At 43.9% G+C, this 18,067-nt stretch overlaps 1 protein-coding gene across 1 annotated transcript in view; it reads right to left on the bottom strand.

Annotated features, from left to right (window-relative positions):
- kctd7 (potassium channel tetramerization domain containing 7) overlaps positions 1 to 17,866 on the bottom strand; it is a 73,625-nt gene extending 55,759 nt beyond the window's left edge. Inside the window, 1 exon segment of the mRNA XM_034178053.1 lies at positions 17,247 to 17,866. Within this exon segment, the coding sequence (XP_034033944.1) occupies positions 17,247 to 17,462 (216 nt within the window). The 5' untranslated portion in view covers positions 17,463 to 17,866.
- Positions 17,867 to 18,067: the final 201 nt, after the last annotated feature.

The raw sequence follows: 18,067 nt of genomic DNA, 5'->3' as shown, positions 1-18,067 counted from the left end.
TTAGCGTTTAGTTTGACTTCGCTCAACCAGCTGAATGTTTTCATACAGTAGAAAAGCTGGTTTCTGAATGCTGCTGTGGAGGAGAGATGCAGTTCCGCCATGGGTGGTGCTGGTGTGGGGCTTCTGCCGCTGTGTGTGATGGGGTGAGTGTGGCTGTTGTCATGTCATGTCGTACTGCTGGCCAGCCAGGAAGAATTTGTCGACGTCTTCGGCCAGCACACGGCATCCGTGATCGTGGTGTTGGCCAGCACTGCACGCATGAGGTGGGAGTTGCTGCACAAAACATCCGGCCGGTGTCCTCTCAGGAGCTGCAGCATTCTGTCCATGAACTCCTCCAGCCCGTCCAGACAGAAGAGCCTGATGGCCCGTTCAGCGACTGACAGTTCAAAGGTTTTAAGGAGGTGATTCTTGATGGCTGCATATTTGTTCGCAGCAGGGGTCTTTGAAGGAGCATGATCAGCTTCTTTGCTGTGGAGCTGCTGAGGGCCAAAATGATATAATAAAATCTTGTGTTGGTGTCATCTGCGGTCAGCTCTCAGAGCGAACTGCCCCTCGGTTTGTGCAAACGAGGCGGCAGTTTACAGAATTTCAATTTCAATTTATTTTCAACAAAGTTGCCTCAAGGCGCTTCACACAAGTAAGGTCTAACCTCACCAACCCCCAGAGCAAGCCCACGCGGGACAGTGCTAACAAACTCCCTCAGAGGAAAAAACCTCAAGTAGACCAGACTCTGAATGGGCCATGCTACCGACACAATTTACAAAACGAATATACAAGAAATGTTGCCGGTGAACAGGACAGGAGGGTTTCAGAAACAGACACCACACCAACTCTGGAAGGAGCTGCACCTCAAACAGAGAGAGAGAAAAAAAAAAAAAACTGAATCAGGCATCAGAAAGACAACTAATACAACCCCAATTCCAATGAAGTTGGGACGTTGTGTGAAACGTAAATAAAAGCAGAATACAATGACTTGCAAATCCTCTTCAATCTATATTCAATTGAATACACCACAGAGACAAGACATTTAAATTTTTTTTGTTTGTTTTTGTGCAAATATTTGCTCATTTTGAAATGGATGCCTGCAACACGTTGCAAAAAAGCTTGGACAGGGACAACAAAAGACTGGGAAAGTTGATGAATGCTCAAAGAACATCTGTTTGGAACATTCCACAGGTGAACAGGTTAATTGGAAACAGGTGAGTGTCATGATTGGGTATAAAAGCAGCATCCCCAAAAGGCTCAGCCATTCACAAGCAAAGATGGGGTGAGGATCACCACTTTGTGAACAACTGCGTGAATAAATAATCCAACAGTTTAAGAACAATGTTTCACAACATTCAGTTGCAAGGAATTCAGGGATTCCATCATCTACAATCCATAATATAATCAGAAGATTCAGAGAATCTGAAGAACTTTCTACATGTAAGCAGCAAGGCCGAAAACCATCACTGAATGCCCGTGACCTTCAATCCCTCAGGTGGCACTGCATTAAAAACAGACATCATTGTGTAAAAGATCTTACCGCGTGGGCTAGGGTACACTTCAGAAAACCATTGTCAGTTAACACAGTTCGTCGCTACATCTACAAGTGCAAGTTAAAACTCTTAGCAAAGTAAAAGCCAAACATCAACAACATCCAGAAATGCTGCGGCCTTCTCTGGGCCCGAGCTCATTTGAAATGAACAGATGCAAAGTGGAAAAGTGTGCTGTGGTCTGATGAGTCCACATTTCAAATTGTTTTTGGAAATCATGGACGTTGTGTCCTCTGGACAAAAGACGGAAAACACCATCCAGATTGTTACCAGCGCAAAGTTCAAAAGCCAGCATCTGTGATGGTATGGGGGGGTGTTAGTATCCATGGCATGGACAACTACATCAATGCTGAAAGGTACATCCAGGTTTTGGAGCAACACATGCTGCCAACCAAGCAACGTCTTTTTCAGGGACGTCCCTGCTTATTTCAGCAAGACAATGCCAAGACACATTCTGCACGTGTTCCAACAGCGTGGCTTCGTAGTAAAAGAGTGCGGGTACTAGACTGGCCTGCCTGCAGTCCAGACCTGTCGCCCATTGAAAATGTGTGGCACATTATGAAGCGCAAAATACGACAACAGAGACCCCGGTCTGTTGAACAACTGAAGTCGGACATCAAGCAAGAATGGGAAAGAATTCCACCTACAAAGCTTCAACAATTAGTCTCCTCAGTTCCCAAACGCTTATTGAGTGTTGTTAGAAGGAAAGGTGATGTAACACAGTGGTAAACATACCACTGTCCCAGCTTTTTTGAAACATGTTGCAGGCATCCATTTCAAAATGAGCAAATATTTGCACAAAAACAATAAAGTTTATCAGTTTGAACATTAAATATCTTGTCTTTGTGGTGTATTCAGTTGCATACGAAGAGGATTTGCAATCATTGTATTATCATCCATCATCACCATCACCATCATCACTAGACCATCACCTCCCCTATATTATAGGGGAGGTGATGGTCTAGTGGTTAAGGTGTTGGGCTTGAGACCAGAAGATCCTGGGTTCAAATCCCCGCCTGACTGGAAAATCGCTAAGGGCCCTCTATTGCTCCCGGTGTGTAGTGAGCACCTTGTATGGCAGCACCCTGACATCGGGGTGAATGTGAGGCATTATTGTAAAGCGCTTTGAGCGTCTGATGCAGATGGAAAAGTGCTATATAAATGCAGTCCATTTACCATTTATATTGTTTTTATTTACATTTTACACAATGTCCCAACTTCACTGGAATTGGGACCCCTTAAAAATCAAAGTTTTACATGGTTTTTGCATGATGATATCATCAAATGATGTCATCACTTAAAATCTTTGCTATATTCTGGATCCCCTCATCAAGCCCTTTAATGTGATGTGTTACACAACATGTATTTCTGTAATCTGAAGTTTGACCTTATTTAGGTGACCTTTGATCTCAAGCAAAACCCTGAAGGCCAAGGTCAATCATGTATCCCAGGGAATGGCTTATTTTTTTGCCAGCTTGCACTCGACCGAGACGGACGCACTTTTCTCCTCTCCCTCCCTCCTTATCTTTCCTGCTTCTGTGGCGTGTTGTCTGTGAGGCTGCAGCTTTGCTCTTCTGGAAACGACAAAAATGGATCTGTTAAAGTGGTCTCTGAACGCAATTGACACTATTTTAAGACATTCGGGAGCGGAGGACCCGACCTGTCCTGCTGGGACGCATGTGATGGGTTACGTGATGGACTCGTGGAGGAGATGGCAGGTCATGTGCCTTTACATGCTTTCTGTGGAGGACGTCGAAGATGTGTACATATTCGGCTTGGTGGTGACCGGCTTTCTGATGTGTGGTGCGGGCACTCTGCTGGTTTACCGGAAAATCAAGAAAGTGGAAGCAGCTTTGATTGGTCCTTCCAGGCTGCCCTATATGATTGATTCGATTGGGAAGGCAGTGGCTGCGCAGTCGGCAGGGGTTAACCGCGCGTTGGAAAACATCTTGAGCAAGATCGCAGCCCTGGAAACCCGCTATGATGACCGTCTGTGAAGACCACATTCTACATTCAGATGCATTGAGAGCCACTCTGTTCTCAGAACTGTGGAATCTTTCAGGCGTCTGTTAATCTGGCTATTCATTTGGCTTCCCCAAATACAGCTGCACTTCAAGGTCGCTGTGATAAAAACCTCCTCAGAAGATCAACACTTAAGCCTCGCTCCCTGGTCTTTCCCCCTCCCCTCAGCTTCTTCAGCTCTGACGTGAACTGTGTAGAACTGTCCAGGACTTCTCAGACTGCGCAGGGCTGTTCCCTCCCCCCTCCAGGACTGTCGGACAAGGCCGTTGACGGCGCCAAACAGGCTGCCTCCGGAGTGTTCTGATAAACTGGTCCTTTCAAATCTCGGTTGTCGTCCTGTGTCCTTGTTTTGTCTCTGTGATTATTGTTTTTCTGTGCTGATGGGGATTTTTTTTCCTCATTGCCGCTGTGTAATGCAGCGGCTATGAGGGGTTTTTTTTCTTCTCCTTTTCCCTCGTGTTTTGCTTTCATATATATGTTTTATGTACCGGGCCGGCCTATGTGTTGTGTGTGTGTTGTTTGTTATGGGTCGGTGTTGGTTTGCTCAGCCCTGCTGTTGACCAAGGCAGGGATGTACATCTGGAGCTGGTCCCCGGGCGCCTAATGGCGACTTCTGCTCCTACTGGCAAATAGGATGGGTTAAATGCAGTAGCCACATTTCATTGTGCAGGGAGGATGTTCTTCTGTACTGTGCATATGACAATAAAATTTCTTTGAATCTTTGAATAGGCAAGGCCAATCACTATGTTTATGCCAAATATGGAGGCCAAATTTTAAAAACTGCGACCAGGAAAGTTGTTTCTTTGAATTTTGTGTTTGACCTTGCTGTGACCTCGACCTTTGACCTTGAAGTTGATTCTTTTGTGTGCTGAAAGATACCTTACCAGGGCTGCTACCTGTGAAGTCGCAAAAGTCTGCGATGTAAACTGTGTGCTGCACAGCGAGTTAAAGGTGAAAAATGCCATGATCACTAAAAAACAAAGATACATACTAACATATCTTGCAAAATTTTGTTTTTGAGATGAGATGAGATTTATTGTCATTGTCATTACACGAGTGCAACAACAATGAAATTATGTTTACACTCCAATTACCTCATACAAAATACAGCAATTAATCCACAATTATTATTTGTTGAATGTAATAATGGCACACATCAGAATTAAAGACAACACATACATTTGACATTATGTGCACTAAACTTGAAGCAGTCCATCATCAAAATTGAGGCAAAGTGGACGAAGGCTGCAGCAGGAGGGCTCAACTTAGAAAACTTTATAAAAATAACGGAACATTAATTTTGACTTTGACTGAAAACAGTCATAAAATGGATCACCAGCACAACTGGGTTCAAAATGCTTTGGTTTTCCGTCACTAGTAATTATCAATAAAATGAATCAGCAACCGTTATTACATGTGCACCGATAGACTTACAATCACGAATACTTGTTCTTGTTTAGTCTGATTTTTTTACATTAGTCGTTGCACAAAGCTTTTAGTTAACCGACTAAAGTTTTTAGCCTGGTACAGAGAAGGCTAAGCTTATTTATTCTACAAAACGTCAGTGTCTTCCCTAAAAAATGGCGGCTATCATGTACTACTCAAAAGCTCCCCTACGTCACTCATCTTCCTTCAAAAGGAGAGCTTCCTCCATTTTTGGTCATGTTGCAGCAGACGATTAACATGATGTCTTTGTGACAGTTCTCACATGAGCCACCGGGCGTCGCTGTTACGATAAGCAACGTTACGTGCACAAAAAGGCTTGTGTTAAGTGTAGAAGAAAAAAACTGAAGAGTGAAACTGCCAGGCTAAGCGTTAAGTACGTCATTCTGCTGTTCGTATGGGTCTGTAATTTGTTAATCAAACCAGTTAATGAAACAAAGGCTGGATAGTTCATGACAGCAACCACCCCGGAAGTAACCAAAATGGTCACGCATTGGAGCCGTCTCTTGGCAACGGCACGCGTGAGGCCATTGTGCCCATGAAAATCGTCAGCTAAAGGCCCACTGACACGAGCATGCCTTTGCTTCACGCAACAGCACGACCTCTGTCATGCTGGAGAGTAAACTCGTCTTTAACGGGCGCAGACGGGATGCGAGAGGGGCGCCAGTGTGTGCTATTAGGCACATAGAATTTCTAAATGTTCAAAAAAAATCTTTCACGCACAAATCTCATGCTACATGGTGCGATCTAATCTCCAACACTACGTGCAGCTCGTCAAGTGTAGTAAAGAAGTGAACAGAGCGAGTGGTGATGTCAGCGGTTCACATCAGAGCGCAGCTCATCTGAACATTATAACAAGAAGTTAATTCTGTAATAAACATAAACATATAAACAGCTGCAGACAAGAAGGAAAGAACACAACTGTTTTATCAAGCCATTGTCATGGTTTGATAAAACAGTTGACAATGACAAACACGAAGTCTGTTAGAAAAGTATCCGACCTTTTTATTTTTTTCAAAAACCTGATGGATTTGAATCATGTGTGCTTGCATGAGCCAACCTTGAACCTTCGTGCGCATGTGTGAACTTTTTCACGCCTGTCGATTACGTCATTTGCTGGTAAGCAGCCTTTGTGTGAGGATGGGTGGAGTCTCTTGTCGTTTTTTCTTTGCAAGGAAATGACGGAACAACTGGAGCAGCGTGATTGCACCAAATTTTGCCAGAAACTGGGTGACAGCCAGGTGGAAACCATTCGGATTATTCAGACAGCTTTCGGTGACAATGCTATAGGCATCACACAGATTAAGGAGCGGTATAACCGGTTTAAAGACGGCCGCACAACGGTGGAGAGCGAGCCACGCTCCGGTCAGCCATCAACATGCTGAAATGACCAGATCATTCCAAAGTGAACGCTGTGGTGATGTGGGACCGTCATGTGACTATCCAAAAAATTGCACAATTTCTCGGATAGTCACACGACTGAAAAGCCACCGAAAGCCGTCTGAATCTTCCGAACGGTGGAAGAGGTGGGCATGTCACAACATGTCCTGTGAGACTTCAACACAAAGGCGCTTTTGCTCCGCCATCAGCTTTGTGCCAAAGCCATCAGCATGAATTTCGCTGCAACTCTTTACATGGCAAAATCTTCTGTCACAGTGGAATGTGCCGAAAAAGTGCTGATGTCCACCACTTCTGCAATTTCTCGGATAGTCACACGATGGCCCCGCATCACCACAGCATTCACTTTGGAAATGATCTGATCATTTCTGCATGTTGATGGCTGCCCGGAGCGTGGCTCGCTCTCCACCGTTGTGCGGACGTCTTTAAACCAGTTGTACCGCTCCTTAATCTGTGTGATGCCCATAGGATCGTCACCGAAAGCCGTCTGAATAATCCGAATGGCTTCCACCTGGCTGTCACCCAGTTTCTGGCAAAATTTGATGCAGTCGCGCTGCTCCAGTCGTTCCGCCATTTCCTTGCAAAAAAAAAAAAAAAAACGACGAGAGACTCCACCCATCGTCACACAAAGGCTGCTTACAAGCAAATGACGCAATTGACAGGCGTGAAAAAATTCACGCATGCGCACGAAGGTTCAAGGTTGGCTCATGCAAGCACGTGATTCAAATCCATCAGGTTTTTGAAAAAAATAAAAAGGTCGGATACTTTTCGAACAGACCTCGTAAATACCTTTTTAGACGGCTCAAAATGCTTTCTGCAGGTAGTTAGGCGCATGCGCGTGAACGGCTCCGGCTGCAGCAGTTTTCAATGGCCAATTTGCAGAAAAAAGATGAATCCGCCATGAAATAATTATTTTATATATGCAGCTTCCAGCGCAGAACACGTGGCAGCCAGTCGAACAAAGAACGACATCCAGCTGTGAACACAGTGGGTGGGATTGTCACGACAACGTTCGTGTTATTGCATGAGTCACAAGCATGCTCATGTTAGTGCACCTTAAGGGCCCTGTCCCACTGGTGTTTAGGAGGATTTGCGTATGGATTGCACACAAAATTGGCTCATATTCGCTTAACATCCACAATATGTGTGAAACATGCTTGTATAAGTCGCCCGACACCCGCACACATCCGCAATTATCTGCAGAGGCACGTTTTTCCATTGCCAGGATTTTTGAGCTGCACAAAATTTTGGCTGCGGATGACATCCACCTTACATACTCCATACATACTCAAACTATGTGCTGTATATTTGCCGTCATCTGCTGATATCCACAACTGACAGGGATTTGCGGCTGGGCAGCGGACTGGGACAGTTTGTAAAACGGATATTTTGCGTGTCCATCATGTCCACATCATGGACTAAATAAGTTGTAGTGACTACATACAGATTGGCCACGAATAAAGCGTTTTTATTATGTCTGCTTTGCTGATTTGATTGTCTGCAGATCCTCCACTGTGTCCTCACCTCCTCTCTGCCTCCCTGCTGCACGCACCTGACACAGACATTCCGCGTCATCACGACGCCACATGAAGCAACTCGAAGCAGGCCCAGTATGAAAGGGGCTTAAGACTGCTTTATGAAACCGGGACAAGGGTGTTAAATAACGTGCAACATGTCCTTTAAACACTAACTCACTAAAGAAAGAAGCAGAGCAACTCGCCTGAATCTCACACAACGTCCAGTCCCACGGGTACCTGATGCCAGGGTTCTCCCCAGACAATGGAACAACGGCGCCGCGCCATCATAGTGTTATCACAGCGCCGTTATATTGTTCTCTGCTCTGTCAGCCTGTTTGTGCTGAACTGCCCGCTTGCCCCTCCTCCGCCAGCAGAGAGCTGAGCAGAGCCACAGCACTGCAGTTCAGAGAGCACAGTGAAAAAACAACAGTCTTCCAATAACAGGAGCTCCTTCTGCTTACATAGCTTTATTTTACAGTTGAAATCCTTCATGTTTCCAAAGTTTGCTCATATACGGTGTGAGAGTGAGTCTCTTGCTCCCTCACACACACACACACACACACACACACACAGAGAGAGAGAAAGAAAGAAAGAGAGAGAGAAGGAAAAAGTGTGAGCAGCGAAGCAATTTTAATAAACTATCATCTTCACCACACAGCTTCTGTGAAACAGTAAAGTGTGAAAAACTGATTCATTAAAAGAGCAGATTTACTCCTTTTCGTCATACAGAATTTTTTTTTCATTTTCTTTTTATTATGGTTGTTTATGCACCAATGACACCAGATCAAATTACTTGTATGTGAGAACTTACTTGGCAATAAAACTGATCAAAATCAGTCCCTAATTGTCTTGTTCAAACCAGTCAAAATGACAACGTGTGCCACCTTGGGCGATAAATGCCAACAGCACCACTACACTAAAAATATCTGGGGAGAACCTTGTGATTCCCACTTTTCAGTCAATGTTCCTGGCACCCAGATCCACAGTTTTGTTGCTTTCTATTGTCTTTCTGCAGATTTAAGCCCTGGTCCCAACAAATGATGAATAATGAGCCACGCAGCTTTTTTTTTTTCTTATAATACATATTTTGGCATAATGCTTTAGGTTGTTTAAATAAAATAGCACTACAGAAGTGCATATATATATATATATATATATTTTTTTAGGGGTGCTTAGCGGCTAACTCCGCCCCCGTGCTGTAGTATTACCAGCAGGAGACCATTGTTTTGTGCAGTGAATTTGGTGACAACACAGCTTATAAGACTGATGCTACTGAACATTTAAACAATGAAAAATTCTCCAAAATTTTTCCAAACTGAGTGCTGTACTATGACCAGCAGCAGATTACTGATGTGTGCAATTAATTTGGCAACACCAGACATTATAACATTGATGTTACTAAATATTTAAACAATAACAAATTGTCCAAATTTTTTTAATTACTATTTTCCTGAGTTCTGTAGTATAATCAGCAGGACAGCTGTGCAATGAATATGGCAACACCACTCCTTATAACATTGATGTTATTGAAAATTTAAACAATAAAAGTTTTTTTAATTACCTTCTTCCAAACTGAGTGCTGCAGTATAATAAGCAAGACACCCCTGAAGTTAACAGTGAATTTGGTGACAAACCACACCTTATAACATTGATGCTTTTTAAAGTTTTAACAATAAAAATTTTTTTAAATGTTTTAATTAGCCTTTTCCCAACTGAGTGCTGTAGTATAATAAGCAAGACACCACTGATGTGTGCAGTGAATTCAATGACACCATACCTTGTAATATTGATGTTGCTGAAATTTAAACAATAAAAAATTCTCCAAAGTTTTTCACAATGACATACAAACTGAGTTCTGTAGTATAACAAGCAAGGAGACCACTGATGTGTTCAGTGAATTTGGTGACACCAGACCTTTTAGCAGTAAATTAATGAATAATTTTTTGGTGTGTTTTTTTTTTTTCGTGTTTAGACTTTGTAGACTGTACCTACGCTTCCGTTTGTCTGCCACCTGCTCGTTCAGTTCAATGTTATTTTTCCAGCTCAGAGGACGGCTAATACGGATAAACAATAAGGCTCGTTGTCTACCTTCCAAAGGTCAGAAACTAGTGTTGTTTGTTTTTTCTACAAAGTGTCTCTTAAGATTTATTGAGCCGTGAACTTTACCGGATTTTATCTTTCAGTGTGTTAACTCAGCCACATGGGGTGTGCAGCCAGTACATTCTGAGTGCTGGTCCCAAGCCCGGACAAATGAGGAGGGTTGCTTCAGGAAGGGCATCCGGCATAAAACAAGCCAACCCAACTATGCAGACTAAGAATCGAATTTCCATACCGGATCGGTCGAGGCCCGGGTTAACAACGTCCACCACCGGTGCTGTTGCCCAACAGGGTGCCGGTGGAAATTCGGCTACTGATGGGCGAAGACGACGAAGAAGAGGAGGAGGAGAACATTTCCACAAACAGCGGGAGAAGAAGAAAACTAGAAGGGTGGAAATGAGAGTGGGGACTTTGAATGTTGGTTGTATGACTGGTAAAGGAAGAGAGCTGGCTGATATGATGGAGAGGAGAAAGGTAGACATATTGGGCCTCATTTATCAAATGAACGTATGGCAGAAAACGTGCGTTCAACCATATGCAAACTTCGGTATTTATCAATTTGGATGTGAGCGGAGGCTAAGACGAATCTCGCGACAGAGCTCACGTCTGGTCTGAGCTCATGTATGCAAATCTAAGTCTGTGGATTGCGGCGCAGCACTACAAAATCTGTCTGAGTCTGAAAATTATTATGAAACAAACCTCAGCTGTCATCCAAGCATAAGCAGCCACATATTCAGAACAGATCAAAACGGATTCTTAAAATGGATTAAACAAAATTAATTTAAGAAAGCCCACGTTTTTAATGATACTGCTTCCTTTGTAAAATAAAAAATACATGTGCTAAACAGCCTAAATATGACAACTAATCATTGCACATTAATATGCCTAATGCTGTGCTTAAGTGCCGCAACACGTTTTTTGGTGGCCATCTTTAAATCGAACCACTTTTTCTTGACCTAAATGCAAAGAATTCTTAATCAATTAGCAGGCATATGCTTTTAACTGTGGGTGCATAAAAGACTGATTCAAAATCATTAGGCATAGGTTAAGTCAAAGAATTCTTCAAACCTCAGCCAGAGTCCATTCCTCTGCGGCAACGCTGTTGACCGCCTCCGTTACACTCTTCCACATGACATTTTTATGAGTGCCTTTGACTCCACTTTTCAGACTGCCAAAAAGTACAAGTTTGTTTTTCTCTACCTCCGATGTTAGGATGCCGATTTCCATCTCCAAAAAGTTTTTCTTCTTCCCAGTGCTTTTTCTCTCCATGGTGATTCTGAACTCTGCAAAGTTCCGCGGATCCGAGGACACAGATCAGTGTCCACGGACTTATAAAACTTGCACGATGTCGGAAAAAAAGGAAACGCTTTGCAATAGGCATTTTAAAAACTAAGTGGCGATCACAATTAACAACACTAACACCCCCACTCCTCCCCATGATGAAATCCGCGGAGTTTTCACAGCGCTGGCTTTCAAAAAAGACTGATTTATATCTCAGGCAAAATACTTTGGGAGAAATTTAAAAATGCGTAAACGTAAAAATGCGCAGTTCTCATGTGCCTGTTCAAATAAACAAAACATTTCTCTCATGGAAAACATACTACATCTTCTTATGTACCTGACCCATATGAGAGAAAAAAAAAACTTTTTATGCAGTCTATATCAGAAAGATTATAACCTAAAATTCAAAAGTGTTATGATGGTCCTTTAAGCCTCTGTCCCACCAAATAATAAGCCATGAATAATGAGCCACGCATGGGTGTGTCAGTGATTATTTGAGGAAAGATCCACATTTTAATCTATCACATATCCCTTATGAAGAAGCATCTATGTGCCTGTAAGTACCTCGCATGTGCCAGGTATCAGCCTCTAGTGAGCCACGACCGTCCTGTCATTTGAGCCACATCCATCCTCGAGTGGCTCGGGTCACCGCATATGATCCACGTCAAGCCACATCTGATCCATGTAGTGCCATGTAACGCAACGTTGGTGCACATTTAGGCATGGGTTTGGTCCAAACCTCCAGCCCTCCCACACTTGGTCCCTTTAAAGTTGTGGGTTTTCAATTCACAGCATCCATTCTAGATGTCACTTTTTTTTTTTTTTTTTTTTTTTTTTTTTTAAATAGACGCTCCAGTACAGTCCGGCCGGTCTGCGCTGTGCACCAGATGCTGTTCACCTGTGTTCTAGAGTCATTCAATGCACCAGACCAGCTAGAACTGAACCACGAGTTCCTGGATAGTCGCCTCAGTGCTTCCTCCCGCTGGCTTTATTTCTTCAATGGCTTATACAGTCATTTTGACACCGTGATCCAACTTTTAACATGGTCTTCGTCTATTAATGTCTGCAAAATCGCTCTTTTGCGAGCTCGCGTTTTGCGTAAATGCTCTTCTTGAGCTCGAGTCATTGCGTCAGTGCGCACACAAGCGCGCCTCATCTGATCCATTAACAAGATGTTAAATCTATCATAAAAATACTTTTACAGCAGCTCATAAAGAAGGAATGAACATGCAACTGTATTACCAAGCTATTACAATAAAAAATAATTGCCTTTTAAGCCATTCCAAAATACATTGTCCACTTCATGGAGCAGGAGAGAGAGAGAGGGACAAAAAGGGTCCAGATGAAACAGTCTTCTGTGACTCCAGAAGCGATTAGAGGTGTTTTCAACACCCAAACTCTAACAGAAAATGATTAATCCACTACAAAATAATTATTTTATATACAACATCCGGTGCACAAAGCAGGTGGAATTGTGCGCCAGAGGACTGAGCCTCTCCAAATTAGCCTCTCCGATCCTCGTAGCTGCCAGGTGCTCAGATAATGGGCTTTTAACAGCCTCGTCTCCACCACACACATGCCCCTAAAATCCTTGTTTGTCCTTGTAGTACCTCGTACACAAACTGCCCCACGCTGTTGTTGCTAACTTTTGAACTTCTTGAAATTAGCACCACGCTCAGAGATGAGCCTCGTTAACCGAATATTCTGCCTGTAAGAGCCTCTCAGAGCCACTGAACTCATACCAACAAACAACAGGCTCATTATTCACTGTTCATTATTTGGTGGGACCAGGGCTCCAGTCACCCGACACTGAACATTAATTTGATATTTGATCAATATTTATGCTTGATTGACTTTTTACTTGCACAGTAGGAGGGAGTGTTTGCCAGCACAGTTTTTATTTGAATAAAACAAGAATATCCACACCCTGACCAACACAGAAAGGTCAGGATCATTCTGAGAGGTGTTCTGTTAAATTCAAAGTTCAATTGCCAAATTTTGAATGCTAAGTTAAATACCAGTTTCAGAGATTGGAGGATATACAGCTGAATTTTCAGTAAAAATTCAAGGATTCAAAAGAATTTTATTGTCATATGCACAAAGGAACATGTTCCCTGCACAATGAAATGTGTCTACTGCATTTAACCCATCCTAATTGCCAGTTAGGAGCAGAAGTCGCCATTAGGCGCCCGGGACCAGCTCCAGATGTACATCCCTGCCTTGGTCAACAGCAGGGCTGAGCAAACCAAGACCGACCCATAACAAACGACACACACATAACACACAACATAAGCCGGCCTGGTACATAAACACATATAAAAAGCACACACGAGGTAAGGAAGAGAAAAAAATCCTCACAGCCACTACGTTACACAGCAGCAATGAGGAAAAAAACCCCATCAGCACAGAAAAACAATAATCACACAGACAAACAAAGACGCAGGACGACAACCGAGATTTGAAAGTCCAGTTTATCAGAACAGTCCGGAGGCAGCCTATTAGGCACCATCAACGGCCTTGTCTGACAATCCTGGAAGGGGGAGGGGCTCAGCCCTGAGCAGTCCACTGTCCACAGTCAACGTCAGAGCTGGAGAAGCTGAGGGGAGGGGGATGACCAGGGAGCGAGGCTTAAGTGTTGATCTTCTTGAGGAGGTTTTTTATCGCAGCGGCCTTGAAGTGCAGCTGTGTTTGGGGAAGCCAAATGAATATCCAGATTAGCAGACACCTGAAAGATTCCACAGTTCTGAGAACAGAGTGGCTCTCAATACATCTGAATGTAGGATGTGGTCTTTACTGATGGTCAAAGCGGATTTCCAGAGCTGCAATCCTGCCCGAGATGTTTTCCAGCGTGCGGTTAACACCCGCCGACTGCGCAGCCACTGCCTTCCCAACCGAATCAATCATGTGGGGCAGCCTGGACGGCCCAATTATCGCTGCTTCCACCTTCATAATTTTCCGGTAAACCAGCACCATGCCCGCTCCACACAACAGAAAGCCGGTCACCACCAAGCCAAATATATACACATCTTCGACGTCCTCCACAGAAAGCGTGTAAATGACCTGCCATCTCCTCCACGAGTCCATCACGTAACCCATCACATGCGTCCCAGCAGGACAGGTCGGGTCCTCCGCCCCCGAATGTCTTGTGGAAAAAATAGTGTCAATTGCGTTCAGAGACCACTTTAACAGATCCATTTTTGTCGTTTTCCACAAGAGCAAAGCTGCAGCCTCACAGAGAACACGCCACAGAAGCAGGAAACATAAGGAGGGAGGGAGAAGAGAAAAATGCGTCCGTCTCAGCCGAGTGCAAGCTGGCAAAAAAAACAAAAAAAAAAAAAGGAATGAAAATGCAAAATTCTTCAGATTTGCTGGAGCTATGAGAGAAGCAGACAAAAGACTTGTAACTGTTTATTGAGACATTGGTAGTAATTGTTTGATTTAAGGGGAAACCATTATATACCAGCTTTGTAGACTATACAAAGGTGTTTGACTACATAAATCGGGCTGGAATAAAAGGCGCAGGATGTGCAGGAGCTGAAAATATGGCGGGAATGCGCAGGACACCTAAAAAATAAATGCTGGTCTGCCGTGGTGGCTGCTATTTCACTGTATTACGTTACTAAGCCATATATACTGATTTATAACACAAAACTGTCAAGAGGAGGAATAAATATAAGCGTACGAGGTCTGTTAGAAAAGTATCCGACCTTTTTATTTTTTGCAAAAAACCATATAGATTTGAATCACGTGTGATTGCATCAGCCAAGCTTGAACCTTCATACGCATGCGTGAGTTTTTTCACGCCTGTCGGTTGCGTCATTCGCCTGTGAGCACGCTTTGTGGGAGGAGTGGTCCAGCCCCCTCAGTGGATTTTTATTGTCAGGAAAATGGCTGAGCAACTGCCGCTTTGCTGCATCAAAATTTTTTCAGAAACTGTGAGAGACAGCCAGGTGGAAACCATTCGGAAAATTCAGATGGCTTTCGATGAAGATCTTATAGGCATCACACAGATTAAGGAGCATTACAACTGGATTAAAGACGACCCACAATGGCTGAGGGCACGCCGCGCTTCGAGTGGCCATCGACAGGCTGAACGCCCAGATCATTTCCAAAGTGAAGGCTGTGTTGATCCGGGACGTCGTCTGACTACCAGAGAAATGGCAAGAGAGGTGGACATAGCACTTTTTTGGCACATTACACTGTTACAGGAGACTTTGTAATAAAAGACATGCGGTGGAATTCGCGCGTCAGGACGGAGCCGCGTAATGGCGCAGAACAAAAAGCACCTCCGTGTTGGAAGTCTCACGGGACATGCCCAGATCTTCCACCATTCGGAAGATTCAGACGGCTTTGGGTGGCTTTTCAGTCGAGTGAGTATCCGAGAAACTGTCGAAGATCTGGGCATGTCACAAGTCCTGTGAGACCAACATGGAGGTGATTTCGTTCCGCGCCATTAGCGGTTCCATGGCAAATTCCTCCGCTCCTGTTTTCATGACAAAATCTCCTTTAACAGTGGAATGTGCCGGAAAAGTGCTGATGTCCACCTTTTCTGCCATTTCTCTGGTAGTCAGACGACGTCCCGGATCAACACAGCATTCAGTTTGGAAATGATCTGGTCGTTTTAACCTGTTGATCGTCGCTTGGAGCGTGGCGCTCCCTCTGCCATTGTGCGCCGTCTTTAAACCGGCTGTAACACTCCTTAATCTGTGTGATGCCCATAAAATCGTCCCTGAAAGCCATCTGAATTTTCCGAATGGTGTCCACCTGGCTGTCTCTCAGAGTTTCTGGAAAAATTTGATGCAGCGCTGCTCCAGCTGTTCAGACATTTTCCTCACAATGAAAATCCGACAAGGGGGGAGGACCAGTGCTCACTCAAAGCCTGCTCACAGGCGAATGACGCAACCGACAGGCGTGAAAAAAATCACGCATGTGTACGAAGGTTCAAGCTTGGCTGATGCAATCACACGTGATTCAAATCCATATGGTTTTTGCAAAAAATAAAAAAGGTCAGATACTTTTCTAACAGACCTCGTAAAGTGTAAGCAGTGATTTCTAAAATTGGCTAGTTTTTGTTTTCAAGGCGTCCTGCATCCTGCGTGATGGTGATGTTTTGGCCTAGTGTCTCTGCTTCTGATTAAATATAAACAATGATTTCTACAATAAAAATGACAACCACAGATTTTTTTTTTTCCCCAGGTGTCCTGCGCACTCTGATGATGTTTTAGCCTTGTGTTTAAATATAAACAGTGATTTCTAAAATCTGGGGGGTTTTGTTTTCAAGGCATCCTGCATCCTGCATGATGGCGATGTTTTGGCCTTGTGTCTCCGCTTATGATAGGTAGATGACAGGTTCAGATTCAGATGATTATGTAAGAGCTGTTCTGGAAGGCAGAATTCACGTTGTGGATCAGCAGCAGCACCTGGTGGAAATAACCGCACGAGGACAGTCACATGGACTGATCAATTTACTGCTCTGATTACATATACCATCACCTTTACTCTTCTTCTACCTTCTCTTCTTCTTTTACTCTTCTATTTATTCCCCTTCTTGACAGTTTTGTGTTATAAATCAGTATATATGGCTTAGTAACGTAATACAGCAAAATAGCAGTCACCACGGCACACGAGGGTTTTTTTCAGGCCTCCTGCGCACTCCTGTTATATTTTCAGTTCCTGTGCCTTTCAGTCAAACAGCCAATCTATATTATACAAATAATGAATGTTTAGGAGTTCAATAGTATTAAAGGATATTTCGGAGTGTGTACATGGAGAATGTTAACTTCTATGGGAATATTCATACACAGTTAAAAGGAATTAGTCTCCTGTACGTGTTTAGGCGCTGCAGCTGCAAACAGGAGAAATGACGCCATCAGATTAGTGCTGGGTCAATAGACAAAAGGTTACCATGGTGACAAAGTGCTGTGGCAGCAGCGACTGCCTTACTTTTGTTTACCTTCGGGTCCTGTTCGCACGCTGCAGGCTTCCGGAAGTCGTCCTCCACATCGGCGGAAGTGGACATGGCGTCGTCCTCGGTGGCGGCGCCTGCGGCCGAGAACAGCACCATTAGCCTGGGTAAGGGCAGCGTCCCTCTGTCCTGAAGGAACCTCCGCACCGCAGGCAGAGGACTGAAAGACTGACGCTCCCTGCCGCCGCAACCATTCTGCTGCATGCGCGCAACCACAGTCCATAGCCTTCGTGACTCAGACACGAGTTAGGAGTCCGCCCACATCGTCTGTGACCTCAAACTTAAGACAGGCGTCCGCCCATAACATCTCACACAAACAAGACCTGCTGCTCCTGAATCGTCCAGAACTCAGCTGTTTATTTGGGCTTCGTCGTCGTCTTCTTCTTCTTCTTCTTCTTCTTCTATACACATGAGGCAGTGGAGCTGCTACTAAGCGCATTGCTGCCCTCTACAGGACACAGAGTGAACTGCTGAATCATGCAGTAACTGCAGAACTGCCCTCAGTCACGATAAGATTTTTTTTAAATTAACACACTCATCTTCAACCGCATACTTTCCAGGCATTTACATGGACCTCAATATGACAGAAAACATTAGTGATGGCAATTTTGAAGCCTTATGAACCAATGAGCCACTGCAACTGGCTGAAAATCGACACACTGCTTCGACGCGTTTGATACAGTTTGAAGGGTGACATCTGCTGGATTGCTTTGAGAATTACCTTGAGCGAGTGCCCTGACAAATGTTTGCATTAATTCATGACTGATGTGGTTTGTTCTTGAAAAATAATAATAATAAAAGAAAATGTC

This window comes from Thalassophryne amazonica, chromosome 9 (assembly GCF_902500255.1).
Source record: "Thalassophryne amazonica chromosome 9, fThaAma1.1, whole genome shotgun sequence".
Lineage (NCBI taxonomy): Eukaryota > Metazoa > Chordata > Actinopteri > Batrachoidiformes > Batrachoididae > Thalassophryne > Thalassophryne amazonica.
Note: the sequence above shows the minus strand (reverse complement) of the source record. Positions and strands in the feature narration are given on the sequence as shown.